The sequence below is a fragment of the Anoplopoma fimbria genome, chromosome 13, assembly GCF_027596085.1.
Source record: "Anoplopoma fimbria isolate UVic2021 breed Golden Eagle Sablefish chromosome 13, Afim_UVic_2022, whole genome shotgun sequence".
In the NCBI taxonomy this organism is placed as follows: Eukaryota; Metazoa; Chordata; class Actinopteri; order Perciformes; family Anoplopomatidae; genus Anoplopoma; species Anoplopoma fimbria.
The window spans coordinates 17271399-17286731 of NC_072461.1; the positions used below are offsets into that span (position 1 = coordinate 17271399).

The 15333-nt window shown below is 40.7% G+C and overlaps 1 protein-coding gene across 1 annotated transcript; it reads left to right on the forward strand.

The window, feature by feature from the left end:
* Positions 1-404: 404 nt before the first annotated feature.
* zbtb34 (zinc finger and BTB domain containing 34) lies at positions 405-14894 on the forward strand. The gene is made up of 2 exons (XM_054611378.1): positions 405-819; positions 8248-14894. Exons 1-2 carry the CDS (start codon positions 802-804, stop codon positions 9808-9810), a joined length of 1581 nt encoding a protein of 526 aa, XP_054467353.1. The 5' UTR covers positions 405-801; the 3' UTR covers positions 9811-14894.
* Positions 14895-15333: the final 439 nt, after the last annotated feature.

Here is a 15333-nt window from a genome sequence, read left to right on the forward strand (position 1 = left end):
CGTTATGGGTGTGGACCTGATCAATGCCTCTGAGGTTGTAACAGTGACACAACTTCTCTCTCTCTCTTTTTTTTTTCTTCTGTGCACGCGCGTGCGTGTGGTGGTGGTGTGTGTGTGTGTGTGTGTGTGTGTGTGTGGGGGGGGGGGCAGCTGCACAGGTGCACAGCTGGAAAGCTATGGACCAAACGTCAAATCAGATTTTAATGAAGAAAACTTAATTGATCAAAATAAGTAGCTTACAACATTTACAAAACAGGAGAAACAAATGCACCAAATAAACAATACATTTCAATACAAATCGACATTTTTTTTTTTATTGACATGAAAGTAAAAAAACCCCAAAAAAACCCACAATGTAGCCAAAGCAAACACCCCAACATGTAGTGTCCCTCTCAGCAGTGGGAGCAGACCGGACTCACCCATGCATGCTCCCATGACATGGGTGTAGTCAGTAGATAAGAGTGAGAGTATATACGTTAGTCATCTGTAGACAACTATCTAGAAACCCCTCCACACACTCATTTTCACGCCCGTGTATGTTCCTCCATCGCCACACACAGTCAGAACATGATGTCTCAGTACATTACACCGACATGAGCAAAGGGAGGGGCTGCTGCAGAAATACACCGATAGAATGAATGCAAAGAGCCAAAAGAACACTTCCTGTTGATGCAAAAAAAAAAAAAAAAAAAAAAAAAAAAAAAAAATTGCAGCAGCAACTGTCTGACACATCTGGACTGGAGAGGGGGGGAGGCCTGGCTGTAGAGAGAGAGACCTGCTGAGGGGAATGGACAACGTTTAATGTTACCCTGCAAGACCGTGAGTTTAATGCACCTCCAACTTTGTTTTGCTTGGACTCAAGTCACCAAATGTCGGCGCGTCTTTTAGCTCAGTATGACAAAGTGTGATTGTCGGCGACCGCGCGCTAGCAGCTCAAAGCTAGCTACTAACTAGCTAGCATTAGCGGCTACTTTGGCACTGGCGGACATGGGCTGGCTGCTAGCTGTTAGCATGTGCTAGCTAGCATGGTAACGTCAGCTATTTGGACATAGTTCGACGTCACTTATCCAATAGATCACACACTGTTTAACAAGCTGTGTAACAATCGGACAAAGCGTGATCAAAGCCGTAGTTCAATCCATAGTGTGTTCACGTGACACGTCTGTCTGAAAGTGAGGCTTTTTAATTTTCTGAGAGAACTGCTTGAGTGTGCACGAGCTAACATAGCGAACGCCGTAGTTAGCTCGTGCATAGTTGGCTGGTTCGGCCCTGTGAGCCGATGCAGTTTTGGGTAATAAAGTTTGAGACACCGCATGTTTGCTCCCCAGAGGTATTGGCGTTGTATGCATGTAGGATGGGATCGATACTCCAATGCTAATGTGTCCCAAGTGTGCGTGCACGACGTGGCTAACGCAGGTAAACGCAAGAGTCTTCATGAATAAGTTAACGCACTGTGCGGGGATGCGGTGCCGTCAGGCCCGTGCATGTTCACTGTGTCATCAACTTACACATCAGAAGAAGTAGCGTACAACATTTACAACAAAACAGGAGAAACAAATGCACCAAATACACAATACATTTCAATACAAATCGACATTTTTATTTTTTTATTGACACTAAAGTAAAAAGAAAAAAAACCAGTGACCTACAATGTGTTTGCAGGCTAAAATATGGTTAAAGATATCAGTATTCGTGATGCTGTTTTACAACAAATAACCAAGTGTAACAGAGTCAATTTTACTGTTAAAATGTTGTGTTATAATTACACAAAATATATGTAAATAGTCATAACCTGACATGTTATTCCTCCAGATTTAATAAGTGGAACGGTTTCTTTGGTCCCCCCCCCTATATATGCTGTCCCCTGCCCTCACCTCTCCCCTTTTGTTGATATAATGCATTGGAGAGGAGCTCAAGTGCCGTTTACAACAAGGGTTTTACATTTTTATCTCTGTCAGACCGCCAGTGTGACATAAAGACAATAAACGGAGACCGCCTCCAAAGGGCATTCAGTCTCGGGTCTCCAACACAACGCAGACAACACCGGTTACACAAGGACAAAGTGCAGAGACTTGGCATGTTACTCTTTGCACCTAGGTTCAACCAGGCCGCCTATACTATATTTATTATTATTATTATTTCTATGACATTCGTTTGCTCTGAAATCCAACAATCTGCCATGTTAAAAGCCCTGTTTGAAACCAAAAGCATGCGTTTTGTTTCAGGACAGTTACATCTGAAACTAGCCTAAATATTTTACCTTTATGGTATGTTGGAACACAGTGAAGCCAAACCAATTACTGCTTTTGCATGAGCAACCATTATGGCTTTGCACCCATTCAACCCTATTTTTTTTTATTGTCCCATTTCAGTTTGCGATCAGCAGTAAAACTATTGGTTTGAACCTCCAGCTGAAATTAGTAATTGTGCAGTACATACAAGGCATACAGAAGCTAGGTGCATACAGTAATCGCTGGTGAAAACAGGACTCTGTCAGAGTTCCCACACTCCTGGAAAACCTGGAGAACAGTTGACCAATTTTACAGTCATGAAAAACTCAAGGAAAATGAGAGAAGTTTCAACATGCTCTTATTATGTCCAGTGAAATACTACTCAAGCTATCAGAGCTCTGCAAAAGAGAAAACATTGCCAGGGCAAAATTATGTTCAGGATCATATTTACTTTAAATTTTTAATAAGCTGTTAAGTTTTGGAAAAGCTGTGAATACAACCCCAGGTTACATCTCATTGTAGCACATCACACCTTAAGTTGAGACCCTGAATTGTGTCAGTTGCATTATCCTTCAAATGTAAATATCAGTCAACGACCGGTAACTGTAGTTTGTATTATTATATGATTCTATGATCAATTTGTTATAATTGCAAGGCATGTAAGAGATGCTTTTATAGGTAAGTTATAGACATAGACTGTATGTCTTTAAAATCAGACTTCCAAAGAAAGAATCGTATTAGTATATGGCGCGATCCCTGTCTGTCATTCCAACTAGATCATCAATGAAAAGTTCTGGAAAAAGATCTCTAGAAAACAGTGGGAACCCTGCTCTGTGGTCTATGCTGGTGATCTGGAACTGTCATATGTTATTGTTTGTAGACATTTTGACAGCAGTTACCAGGCCAGACTCTGTTTTTTTTTTTCTTTCTCACTTAATTATTGATATAGATGTTACTATAAGTTTTTTTTCTAATTGAAAAGCCAGTGTTGCAGGATGATAACCAAACGTCATCAAAAGCATATTCTCCATAACCTCACTGATTGTGATTTCATTGGTTACAATAACCAAAGTTTGCTGTAGAGAGTAGTTTTATGTACTGATTTTAAGCCTCCTTTCTGGTCGTTGGGTGTCATTACAATGTATTCAGACATGTATAGTGAACATTCATACCAACTGAACATTTCGGCTAAACATTTATTTTTGTAGAAGATTATTTTCTAGTCCGTGTCTGATTTTCTGTAGCCAAACCACTTCCAAACACAGAGTTTGTATGTGTTCACGATAGTTTGTGTTCATCTGTTTACATTCGGCAGGCGTAGGAAGGTTGCATTTGCATTTCTATGTGACATGTTTACATGCTAATTTGAATGCGCTGTGTAATTTGCTTTGGGTTAAGGTATTAGTAATCATGAATCAAGTTTAAGTTTTAGTTTCTTTATTGTAGAGTTACAACGAGTACTTTCATTTTGTGTTGATTTTGGCGTTTTTCTGAATACCAGATTCCCATTAGAAAACTTCTCATTTTACTGGAGCAGGGTCTTACAGTCTCACCCACGCAGTCCTGGTTCTGGTTCTCTAGTGCCTCTCGGCCTCCTGCGGGCCCAGCAATACGGCCTGGGCTTCCAGCAGCGTGGTGTTGGTGTTTGCTCCCAGCGAGGCGGCGGCGGAGGAGGAGCAGCAGCTGCTGCTGCTGGCACTGAGCTCTCCACCTCCCGCCGGAGCTCCGACTGTATAAAGGTCAAATCTTAAGAGACATCAATATTACATATAGACAGTTTCATATCCAGTTGAGCGTAAGTGAAATCAACATACAACATTATTACAACAGAGCAATGTTCTCTCCCGTCCACCGTGTAATTCAGATCCCTTTCGAGTGTGATTTTTCCCTCAAGGCCAACAAGAATGTGGCGTCATATTATCACATGGCGGATCCTTGCTTGCGGTAACCCTATCACACATTATGCAGGACACACTTTTTTTTTTGATAGAAACTATGTTGAAAAATGTAAACAATAGATTTTATATCAGTAAACCATATACACGGTCATATTGCCCAGCCCTAGGGCAAATTCCGGAGGGCAGGTTCAGAGTACTATTGTGGATCATCAAGGTACCCTTTCAACTAGTTATTATCTAATTGTGATGCATCAGTTGTTGCTTGTAGTGGTTGCAGACGTTGGAAATGGAAAGATAACATTTGCCCGTCATTGTTGACAGTACTGTAATCTCTTTTTCTACACTCAATTCCGTTTTGCCATCTCTTAGCCTTGAGCCACACCTTACAACCAAGAAAGACATGATTGTGTGATCATTGCAAAGCTACTTCACTGCACTGTACAGTACTGTGTAATGCTGTTAGTCAGTTATTATTTCTGTACAGTGCTTGGGAAGGAACATGTTCTTGGAAAAGTATAAAGATAAGAAGGAGGGGCTCATGAGTAGGCTGAAATGAAAGATGAGCATTTTCTTGTTTTCCAGTTGTGTATGTAAAAAAATAATCAAATATGAGAACACACCCAAAGGCTAAGCATACAATATTTAGCTCTGCATTCTGAGCTCCCACTATAGCTTAACAATTTCTACAATGCATTTTATTCTCACACCAGCAAAGTTCCTAACATTATACTTTTTCCCTTTGTATCAGAATATAGTCTTTTTTTACCTCTTTTTTCATATCTGTTTGAAATTGCTCTCCCAACCTTTGCTTGTTAAGCAGCTCTGTTCTGTTTCTGGTCTGCCACACAAGCTGTTTTTTCAAAGTATGTGAAATGCTGCTGATGTTGAAGAAAGCACACAATGCTTGCTTGCTGACTTTGATTTTTCTTCTAATGTTTTTTTCTTCTTCTTTTTTTGAGTGAAGTGCCTTAGTTATAGGCTTACGGTGATGTCCTACCACCTGAGTTTTGCTGACCATATCTATCACAATGTACTCAGCTTCCTTTATACCTGCCTATCCAAAGCAGTTGTGTCAAAAAAAGGTTTATTACCACACAGGCAACTTACAAGGAATTTTTGAGCTGAGTTTAAACATTTTCAGTTTTTCCCCACGTGAGCCAAGCATGTGACCCTCACCCAGCATGTGCATCTCAACTACTGAGCATACATTCTTTGGCTGCACCTCAACTTGGCTCCTTTCAGTATGCATGCAGTTGGCAGCCATTACTGATGTGTTTAGTGTATGAACATGCTGTATTTGAAGGCTGGTAATGGGGGAGTGAAAATAATACACAGTACACCTTTTTAGGATCTGTTTTGCTACATCTTTCCCTCTCCTGTGCCAGGATGAGAACATATGGTTTGTAAGACAGGTGTCTTGGCAAGCTTTGGCAATTGGAGAAAGTGTTTACGTAACCAAAGTGCTGATAGGGACTCTGCGCAGAAGATCATGCTGAATTGCCAGGCTGGGGCAGGAAGGGAGGGAGGAGGGGAGGAGGGGGACCTGCAGAGGGAGAGATGGGAGAAGGGCCGATGGAGTCGGGGGAGAGGAGGGATAAGCTGGAGAACTGATACATGCTAAGGTTTTGCAGCGCAGGAGTATTTTCTCTTACAAACACAGATTAAAACAGTAGGTGCAGTGGAATATGATTTTAACAGTCGCTGCTTTGGTTTAACTAGTTAACTAGTGAGAGGGAACGTTTTTTGTCTATTAATGTTGATGAACCAGCTCAAGGAAGCATACTGTTTTAGGGTAGTGAGCCACAACTTGTGCAACAAAGCCTTTCTTGGGGGATCTAGTCTGTCATTTTGCCAAAATGTGTTTCAGTCAAAGCGTGAATGTTATGGCTAGTGTGCTATGAAGTATCTGGGAGGGGCAGTTTTCAGTTGAGCTCTCAGTTGGAATGAGATCAACAATCATTATCCACCATTAGGCAGTTATAAAACTGGTTGCATCAGTCACCAATGACTAATTTGAAAGTTATTCTTTTTTCCCACATTTTCTCCATGACACCTTGTCCTAACTGGCCGCGTGCAATGCAGCACTGTGCAGCAGACTGTTCTGTGCTGAAAGTGGATGAAGAATGGCAAAGAAAACACTAAATAAGTTGGGAGCCTGCAAGAGGGAGATCGTCGGGAGATCACCTGAACGTTTCCTACCTGCTGTTGGCTTTAGTGTATTACATTACAGTCATTTAGCTTTTATCCAAAGCGACTTACAATCAGTAGTATGTTACATATCATTCACCCATTCACACACTGGTGACAGGCTACCATGCAAGGTGCCACCATCAGACTCTAACTAACATTCATGCAACATCCAGTCCACACCGATGGCAAGCCTTCGGGAGCAACTTGGGGTTAAGTGTCTTGCCCAAGGACACATCAACTGCCAAAGCCAGGTATCGAACCACCGACCCTCTGAGTGGAGAACTACCTTGCTCTCTACCTTGCGCTCTAAGACAGCTTACTGCATGCTCAATTGCTGAGCAGAACTAGATTTTCTTCTTTCCCTGCCAAGTGTGGCATTGCCTATACCTTTATATGGCTTCACTCGTATATGACTGGTACATTGTGTTCCAACCGTCTGAATTGTTTCTTCGACTTACCTCTCAGTTTTCTGTTTTGCAATAATAGTGACTGATCAGTGGCAGATGGTAACTAAAAATATTGGATAGGACAGGAGGAAACCAACCCACGGCATCATAGTATTTACACTTTTGGCTACTTATCTCGTCTTTCTTTTATTTCCAAAAGAACACAGATTCATTATACAGTGGGTAGATTACAAATAACAAGAGAATCAGGTGTATATCACACCGGACAAAAATATTATAAAGCATACAGATATTATGTGTCTTGATAGCCTTTTTAGAAAAATGTTTTACTTAAGTAACATTTTGAATGCAGGACATGTTTTCTAGTTAATCATTTTATTGAACCATAACCACATCGGTTTTCTGAATATGAATGGTGACATTAAAAAAACAAAAATTAAACACAAAGCATTGTAAACAAACGGGTTCTGGGTTTCAAGGCGAGCCGGGTCGGTTTGCCGACATCGCCTCCGATCATAGATGTTAGCAAAACGAAAGAGACTCTCACACTGAGCTGAAATGAAAGGAGTGCACATAATTTAGGTTAATAACATAAATAAACGGTATCATACTGTGTTTTGCTCTCGTTTATGATGTGTGGTGTTCTGTCACCCATAAGAAGTTCAGCGGTGTGGAAGAGAGACGGACAGCAGGGAGTTGGGGAGTTGACGGTGGCTACACTTTTTGTGCTGCAGTGTATGAAAGTTCTTAGTGAAAACGTCTGTATGACAGCTGATGTAAAACAAAGAATTGAATCAATAGCTCAATATAGATGATACCAATCAGTTAAAAATGCCTTGATGGGCCCTGATACGGAATTTTGAGATGGTATGCATTCATATATCCTACTTTTGCTAATTCAATTGTTCATTGACTACACAATAAGCAATCTGATATTATGTTTTAAACAGCTTACATTAAGGGCTAACCACATCCACATACACGTTACCATCTGCATACCCAGTTAGAATAATATGTTGACTAAAAGGTTGGTGACAGTCAAGTTTGTTAACTTAACAACAAGTAGCGTAGCCTAGGATATTTAGTAGAGCTAATATATATTTACACTAACGTTAGTGCTGTGTGCATGTTAGAGAAGCTACAGGCTGGGCTTGTGTCAGCCTCCTCAGTAACAGTGACCAAGGATTGGACACATTTTGCAACAGCCCAGTCTGACCTCACAGATAGCCTTGTGGGTTATTTGATTGGTTAAGGGTGAGGAAAATAGTAGGTTCATTAAAAATCTGTCAGCCTTGAAGTGCATTTGTGCGTGTTGCAGTGGGAAAAAATGATGTGCAATGCTTGTCATACACAGTACTGTATAAAATAACCCTCTCATCTTAACAACCTACTTTCTCATTTGTCTTATTCAGATGGTGTAATAGTTTTTGTAAACTGTGAAATTGCAAAAATGTTGCGCTGCATTGCAAATGTGATGTTTCACAACCCTAAATTTTTTTTTTTTCTTCCTTTTTTCATCAGGCAGCCAGCAAACTGGAGAAACATATCCAAGAAATGGACGACGGCAGCTACATCGAGTTCGATGTGCCGGAGTTCAGTAACACTGTTCTGACCCAGCTCAATGAGCTGCGGCTGCAAGGGAAGCTGTGTGACATCATTGTTCACATTCAGGGCCAGCCATTTCGAGCCCACAAGGCTGTGCTGGCAGCAAGTTCACCCTACTTTCGTGACCACTCAGCTCTCAGCACCATGAGTGGCCTTTCCATTTCGGTCATCAAAAGCCCCGAGGTTTTTGAGCAGCTCCTTTCGTTTTGCTACACAGGTCACATGTCTCTGCAGCTCAAGGATATTATCAGTTTCCTCACTGCTGCCAGCTTTCTGCAGATGCAGGCCATCATCGATAAGTGTACCCAAATCCTGGAGAGCATCCACTCCAAGATTAGCCTCCCGGTTGGTGTCTGTAGTTCAGAGAAGGATGACTCGCAGACCAGCGGTAATGGGGTCAATGACAGCAACCTCTTTGTAAACCCTACCCAGATCTCCCCCCCTTACTACTCCCGGCAGAATCAGTCAGGACACGAAGTGCGCTTTGAGCTGGCAAGTAAAAGTCTCGGCCGTGGGCGACAGCAGCAAGAGGAAGGCCAGTCGGACCGAGGCAGCAGTGATAGTGTGTCAGAGCACGACGCTCCCATGGAGGCAGAGACGGAGCAAGTGGAACTGATCGGCAAAGATGGCCAAGTAACAGATGTGCATGTGAAGATAGAGAAGACCGACAGGCCCACTTACTCAGATAGCTCCTCAGCCGGTGATGATGGCTACCACACAGAGTTGGTAGATGGAGAACAGGTACTGGCTGTCAGCGTGGGTTCCTATGGTCCCGTCATCCAGTCTGCGGCCTATTCTTACTCAGGGCTGTCCTCCCCGTGCTTTGTCAACCTTAGCAACTCCAGTCCCTCCCACTCCATACTCAGTGGCTACAGAGGTGGACGAGCCAGGGCAAAGCGCCCCCTGGCCATCCCGGCAGGAGTGCTGAGTCATATCAAACCAGGCTCAGATGACAGCGAATCAGCTGCGGGAGCCACCGGGTTGGAGAATGATGTGCGAGAGCGTAGCCTGCGGAGCCAGTGGTACCCTTACAATGAGAGACTCATTTGCATCTACTGTGGAAAGACCTTCAACCAGAAGGGGAGCCTGGATCGCCACATGCGCCTGCACATGGGAATCACCCCATTTGTTTGTAAATTCTGCGGCAAGAAGTATACAAGGAAAGACCAGCTGGAGTACCACATCCGTGGCCACACAGACAACAAGCCCTTCCACTGTCAGATCTGTGGCAAATGCTTCCCATTTCAGGGCACCCTTAACCAGCACCTGAGGAAGAAGCACATGGGAGCGTCAGACGGGAGCAATCATATAGACTCTCCAGAGACGACGGAGGGAAGCTCAGGTCCGAAGGACCAGGAGGATACGACCGAGGTGATGGCCTTTGAGGCGCAATATGCAGAAGAGGCACCAGCCAATGATATGGAGGAGAGTTCCAAATGCAGTCCAGAGGAGGCTCAAGCATCAAGATGTGATTATTAGCTCCTGCTTCAGGTTAAGGAAGCTTTAAGAAATGTTTATCTTAACTCAACTTAAAGGACTTTTTTTTCTTTTCTTTTTTTTTTTGAATCAGCTCCCTCTACTATAGACATTTCTTGTGTCAAGGGTTCCTGTCAATTTTGTGAAAGCTAGATGTTGAATGCAGAGAGCAAATGGGTGCTTTATAGAAATTTGATTCTTTCAAGCAAAGGGAGTAACAACTTACTATTTTTGAGGAGGTCCCAATAATCAAGACCCCCTAATTGATTTCTCTTTTTATCTTTCCATGTTTTTTAAAACATATTTACAGAGTTATATAGGCATGTTGCAATAATTGATAATGTGAAAGCTCTGGTAAGATGCTTGTCATATCACCTTTTTACCTGACCTGTTTTGCACATGTGGCCACAGGAGGTCACTTACTCACAAGGAATGATTTTTCTGCCAGTGCAAAGCTTCGTGTGACATATCCGTTCAATACCTCATGATGCAACTACATACTCATAACAGACAGTATTTTAACTTAAATGAAACTCACCAGGTTCTACCTCATAGCCAAGAACCTACTAGGCACAGATGTGTTCATCGTTTGAAATCCGTTTTCGGTTGTGTGTGCATTATCTTATTGCCAAACCCTGTAAAGAATATTCTCTCAACACAAAGCCTTGATACTTAGGGGAAATATTCCTTGCTGATTGTATGGAACAGGGACATAGTCCTTGTCAAATGTTTTATGGTCAGCCAGGATTAAGAAGGTGCTATGTTTGGAGTACATACAATTAGCTAGCTTTCTTGTGTTTTGTTTTTGGCAAATGCAGACAACAGAGTAAGAAAATGGCCCTGCATATTTTCAAGATATATGATTTAGCCGTCTTATAAAAAAAAAAAAAAAAAAAAATGTCTACATAACACTCAATTTTGTCTCTTATCACTACTGGAGATCTCTCTCTGTTGGCCAAAGTGTGGTTCTAGATACTGTCATTCATGTAATGGGTGAATTACGTCCAACCGTGAAGTCATTTGTATGCCTTTATACTCTGATGGCAGACTTATACTGAATTATTGTATGTGTAAATTGTTCAATCCTGAGGAAGGCTTTTAGGTTAATACTCAGCGTCTGTCGGAGACAGGAGTACTCTTTGTCAACTCAGCACAATAAGGACAGCTCTGTATCTGTCCACATAAATCAATATAGTATACTAGTCTGAATAATATGCAAATAGAAAGAACAAAGGAATCTCAGCCATTCTGACATGGTTTTTTCTTCCATTATTTGAAAGAGCTATTGGTTTGTCTCCTTTTTTCCTTCTGTCCCACCTTTTATGACGGGACTATTGATCTGTGATCTTTGTTCTCTGCATCGGTTGGGGTCAAATGCAGACTTGGAACAAGTTATCCTCATTAGTCGCTCCTACTTCATGATGACGACATAGAGGTGGCAAAGCTAGAGTAAGGCTAATAAGTAAATTATGTTAGAGGTAGCTGGTGATCCAAAGTATTGATGCACTTTGCAGAGTTTAGTGGGGTGCTAATTTCTGTCTTAATACCAATGCAGTAGTGTCAGGGTAGTACTAGCATCACAGCATCTTTCTTCTGAGTGAAAATGTTGTGAACTTTGTATAGACTCTGCAATCACATGAATACTATTGGCTTCAAGTCATGCATATGGGAACGCATTTATCTATACTGTTTGAACCATGGGGATCAGGGACGGGGTGTTGTTAGTATATAGAGACTTGGGTTTAATTCCAATGTGATTTAAAGGAATCTGCTTTCACAGTAAATACATAAGAGGCACTTAAAAGGCCTGAATGGTTATCTTGTAATATTTAGGACATTTAAAGCTCAGCTGGGTGGTACTCTTTATGCTATCCTGCTTTCTTATCTGCCATCCAGCTGTTTAATACCTTGTTTTGAAGAGCACCTGCTATATGCTTGTATTTTGTCCCAACTGGTCCAGGCTGAATTCGTTTCAATGAATTGGGTTTTATTATTTTAAAGTTTCCATATCATTTTCTACTTTGTGTGCGTTTGGTAGGTGAATATTACGTTTCGTTGCTTATGTCGATTGTCAGGAGTGCAGTCCCCTTTTATCCACTGAATGTGCGGTCATTGTCTTCACTCATTGTCAGGCAAGAAAGCAAACCAAAATGTAGGGAAATTTCGCAAAAATCGGTATAGCTAGCTTGTCTTTATCTTTGTATGTAAGGATTTATCCCACAAACACTTTTGGTCTTCACACCCACAGTCTGTCAACCTGTACAGTACCTTTTCAGATGAATGTTTCCTACGTTGTTTTTTTTTTTTTGTTTCTTTTTCTGTCGGCCGCTGATGTTGTGAGCAGATTTGGCAGCTGATCTGACTCACCGAAATCAGTAGCCGACTAATTTGATTATGCCTATGATGATTTTGCCCTTCACCTAGAAAAAGAGGAGAAAATGCATCCCTTCTTGTCAGAAATGTTTTGTGAGAAATGGGTACAAACTGCTAAAACAACTTTGTGCCAAGAGTTCACACCAAAGACTAATAGGTGATTTGTAACCGTACATTTTGACTGTATAGCATAATTGAATGCTCATTTGGAAGACTAGGTTCTTAATTTAATGTAGGACTAGTTCAATGATATTTTTAAGGAATGTACGTTTCCCAGCTTTATAACAATCACTTGTGTAAAATTTGAACAATTTGCTAAGAAGACGTTAAGTAGCGAAGTCATAAATAACATAATATATTAAGCCATACAAAAGCTGATGATATAAAAGGTGTGTGCAATAGGTATTGTAATGTTTAAAGCCAATGTAAACAAAAAAAGAGAAAATACTTCACAAAAAGTGGCATCTTGAACTTAGTGCCTTGCCACAAGCTTTACATTTTAGATTCTGGCACTTAGATTCCTGTGCCTCTTTCATTTTGTAATGGATTGAATAGAGAGATTATAATAGAATATGGCCACATCTTTTATTGTAAAATGTTACTGAGAATGAATAGAAATTAATTAATGTCATTCTTGTCCATTTTTTTTCTTTTTTCATCATGTGATCTTTTTTTTAATTATTACTATTATTCTCACAGAATGGATTTTAAGGTTTAACTGATTTTGTAGCAATTGATTACAATCAAATGAGGCAGACGTGTTCCCCAAAAGCCGTTGCCCCGTGTTCAGAGACTACACTGTATCCCTCGTCTCCAACCACTGAGGACAATCTTAACAATGTACTGTAGTTTAAGGAATTTCAATGTAGGAAGGAGTTGCATGAGAAACACAAATCTACTTCCTCTCTGTTCTCTCGGAGCATCTGGCAAGGGAACAGCTGCTTGGGTATTTAGCAGATAAGAAACTTAGTATTTGTGGAGAAAAACAGAAGAAGCTTAGCCCCATATACTGTAGCTGAATTGCACGTTGCTCAATCACAAAATTGTATGAAATTGCCAATGGATAATTCTGTAACTTTACTTTTTTTTGTATTTGTGTCATCGATTGTGCACTTAAATTTTTTTTTTTTAAATAGTAAAAACCAATTCCATCCGGGAAGTCTAGTTTAGTTTATCTCTGTAGTTACCCTGAAGGGATTCAGCTATACCGGCCTCAATCACTTTGGTAGGGACCCTTTCCCCTTAAATGGTGCTTTTAGACTAGTCATCTTCTTTTAAACCAGTCCATATAATCATCATAGGTGAATGGAGGGGAAATGTTTAAATGCTTTTCATGAACTATAGTTACTTATGTGAAACACACCTACACAACCAACTGAACTTGACACACACTCAAATCGACTTTGTCAACTCTTAGTTCCACACTTCTGAGAGGAACAGGAGATGCATTATGGGCCACAAGTAATCAAAAGGAAGTGTTTACAGGGAAGGCTGTCAGACTACTTTTTGAAATTGCAGCTCGTCCTATTCTTTTTATAATAAACTCACTTCAGGTAGTTTACAAACACTGATACAGACTTAGAATAAAATCTTAAGTCTTCCATAGCTTTTCTGTCAGTTTCTGTCCACTGTGTATTATAAGAAAAAGCAATAACCTTTTTAAAGTGGTGTATTGGGATCATCAAGCCTATTGAAATATTGGCCTGTCATATATCAAACAAACTGAATGTCAGGGAGCTGTTGAATGGAAATAGGACCAGGACAATTTGATATTGATTTATTTTTTATATATTTTCTGAAACTTTGGACAGGTTGACTTTCCTCGTCAGAGAAAAAAAAAGTAAATCTAAATGGAAAAAAGCGCTGTTGCTTGCTGGTGTTCTAAACGCTCATCAAAATCCAGTGGTAGTCAGTAAACTGCAACACAAGAACTGAGCGTGTGGTTCAGTCATCAAACTCCGTGGCACTGTTCAGAGTTGCACCTCCAGCTGTGTCAAATAATGAAAGGGATTTTGGGCTGTATAGCCACTGTTTGGGAGAGGGCTATCTGTTGTCATGTTCAGGTTCTGTGGTTTCCTTTGGCTCCGCGGGCACTGAGACTGTAGTTGTAGTTGTTCAGGTCAAGGGGGACGTTTTCAGTCAAGCTATTGTTCCTTTTACAACTCCCTAAACTCTGCACTATAATGTCTCTGGCTCATATGTATTTGGTTACAAGGCAAAAAAAAAAACTTAGAACTCAGGGTATATAGTGTTAAAAGTGGTCTCATTGGACACACTGCTTATGTCCATAGTATAATTGTGCACTTCTCTTCAGGTGGGGAAACAATTCCTCAGTCAGTGGTTCCCAAACAATCTGCCTCAAGGTCTCAAGGAGCCCATACTTTGACAGAGCTGAAGCTTGAGGAGCGCTGGAGACCACGAACTGAACCATGACAGCAGAAATGCCCCAACTCCTGTTTTGTCCACTCTACACACAACCTCACAACCCAACTGTGAACCTCAGAACTCTACTGTTTTGTACATCTATGAAGTAAATGAAGCTAGCTAGAGCTGATTTGTTGTATCTATTGCCATTTATGAATTTATTTTATAGCATGAAATAAAATATATTTATTCAAATTATATATTTTACTCATAATCATTCTGTGCTGCTTTGTTTTGGTTCTTAAGCTTGTAAATTGCTTTTTTATTATATAAAAAATGTCAATAGAATAATGCGTTTGTAAAATAAAGACGCTCATTTGGCTCCGATTTGTCTTTTGTGTTTCTCAAAAATGTATTTATTTACTTATGGATTTACATGTGCATGCAAACTCAAATGACCCAAATCAATGCAAAAACAGAAAAACAGACAAAATCTACTGTAGAAGTCAGTCATTCTGTCATAAGTAGTATCGTTTATAATGGGTTGAACAACAAGGAATCCAAAATATGGTCAAATGTGTTTCTGGCAAACTACATGAAAGTCATCTGGGGAATATCTGATGTATGTGCACCTGTGGCCCTCCAGAGGGAGCTAGAGCTTAACAAACACCTTTTAAAGGTCGCTATTCTTTAGTGCCAGGAGCTCTGCAATTTAATGTTAACGAGAATATATCTCAATCAATTGGCCTTTATGACTTAAAACATGCTGGTAAATGTAACTATTACTCA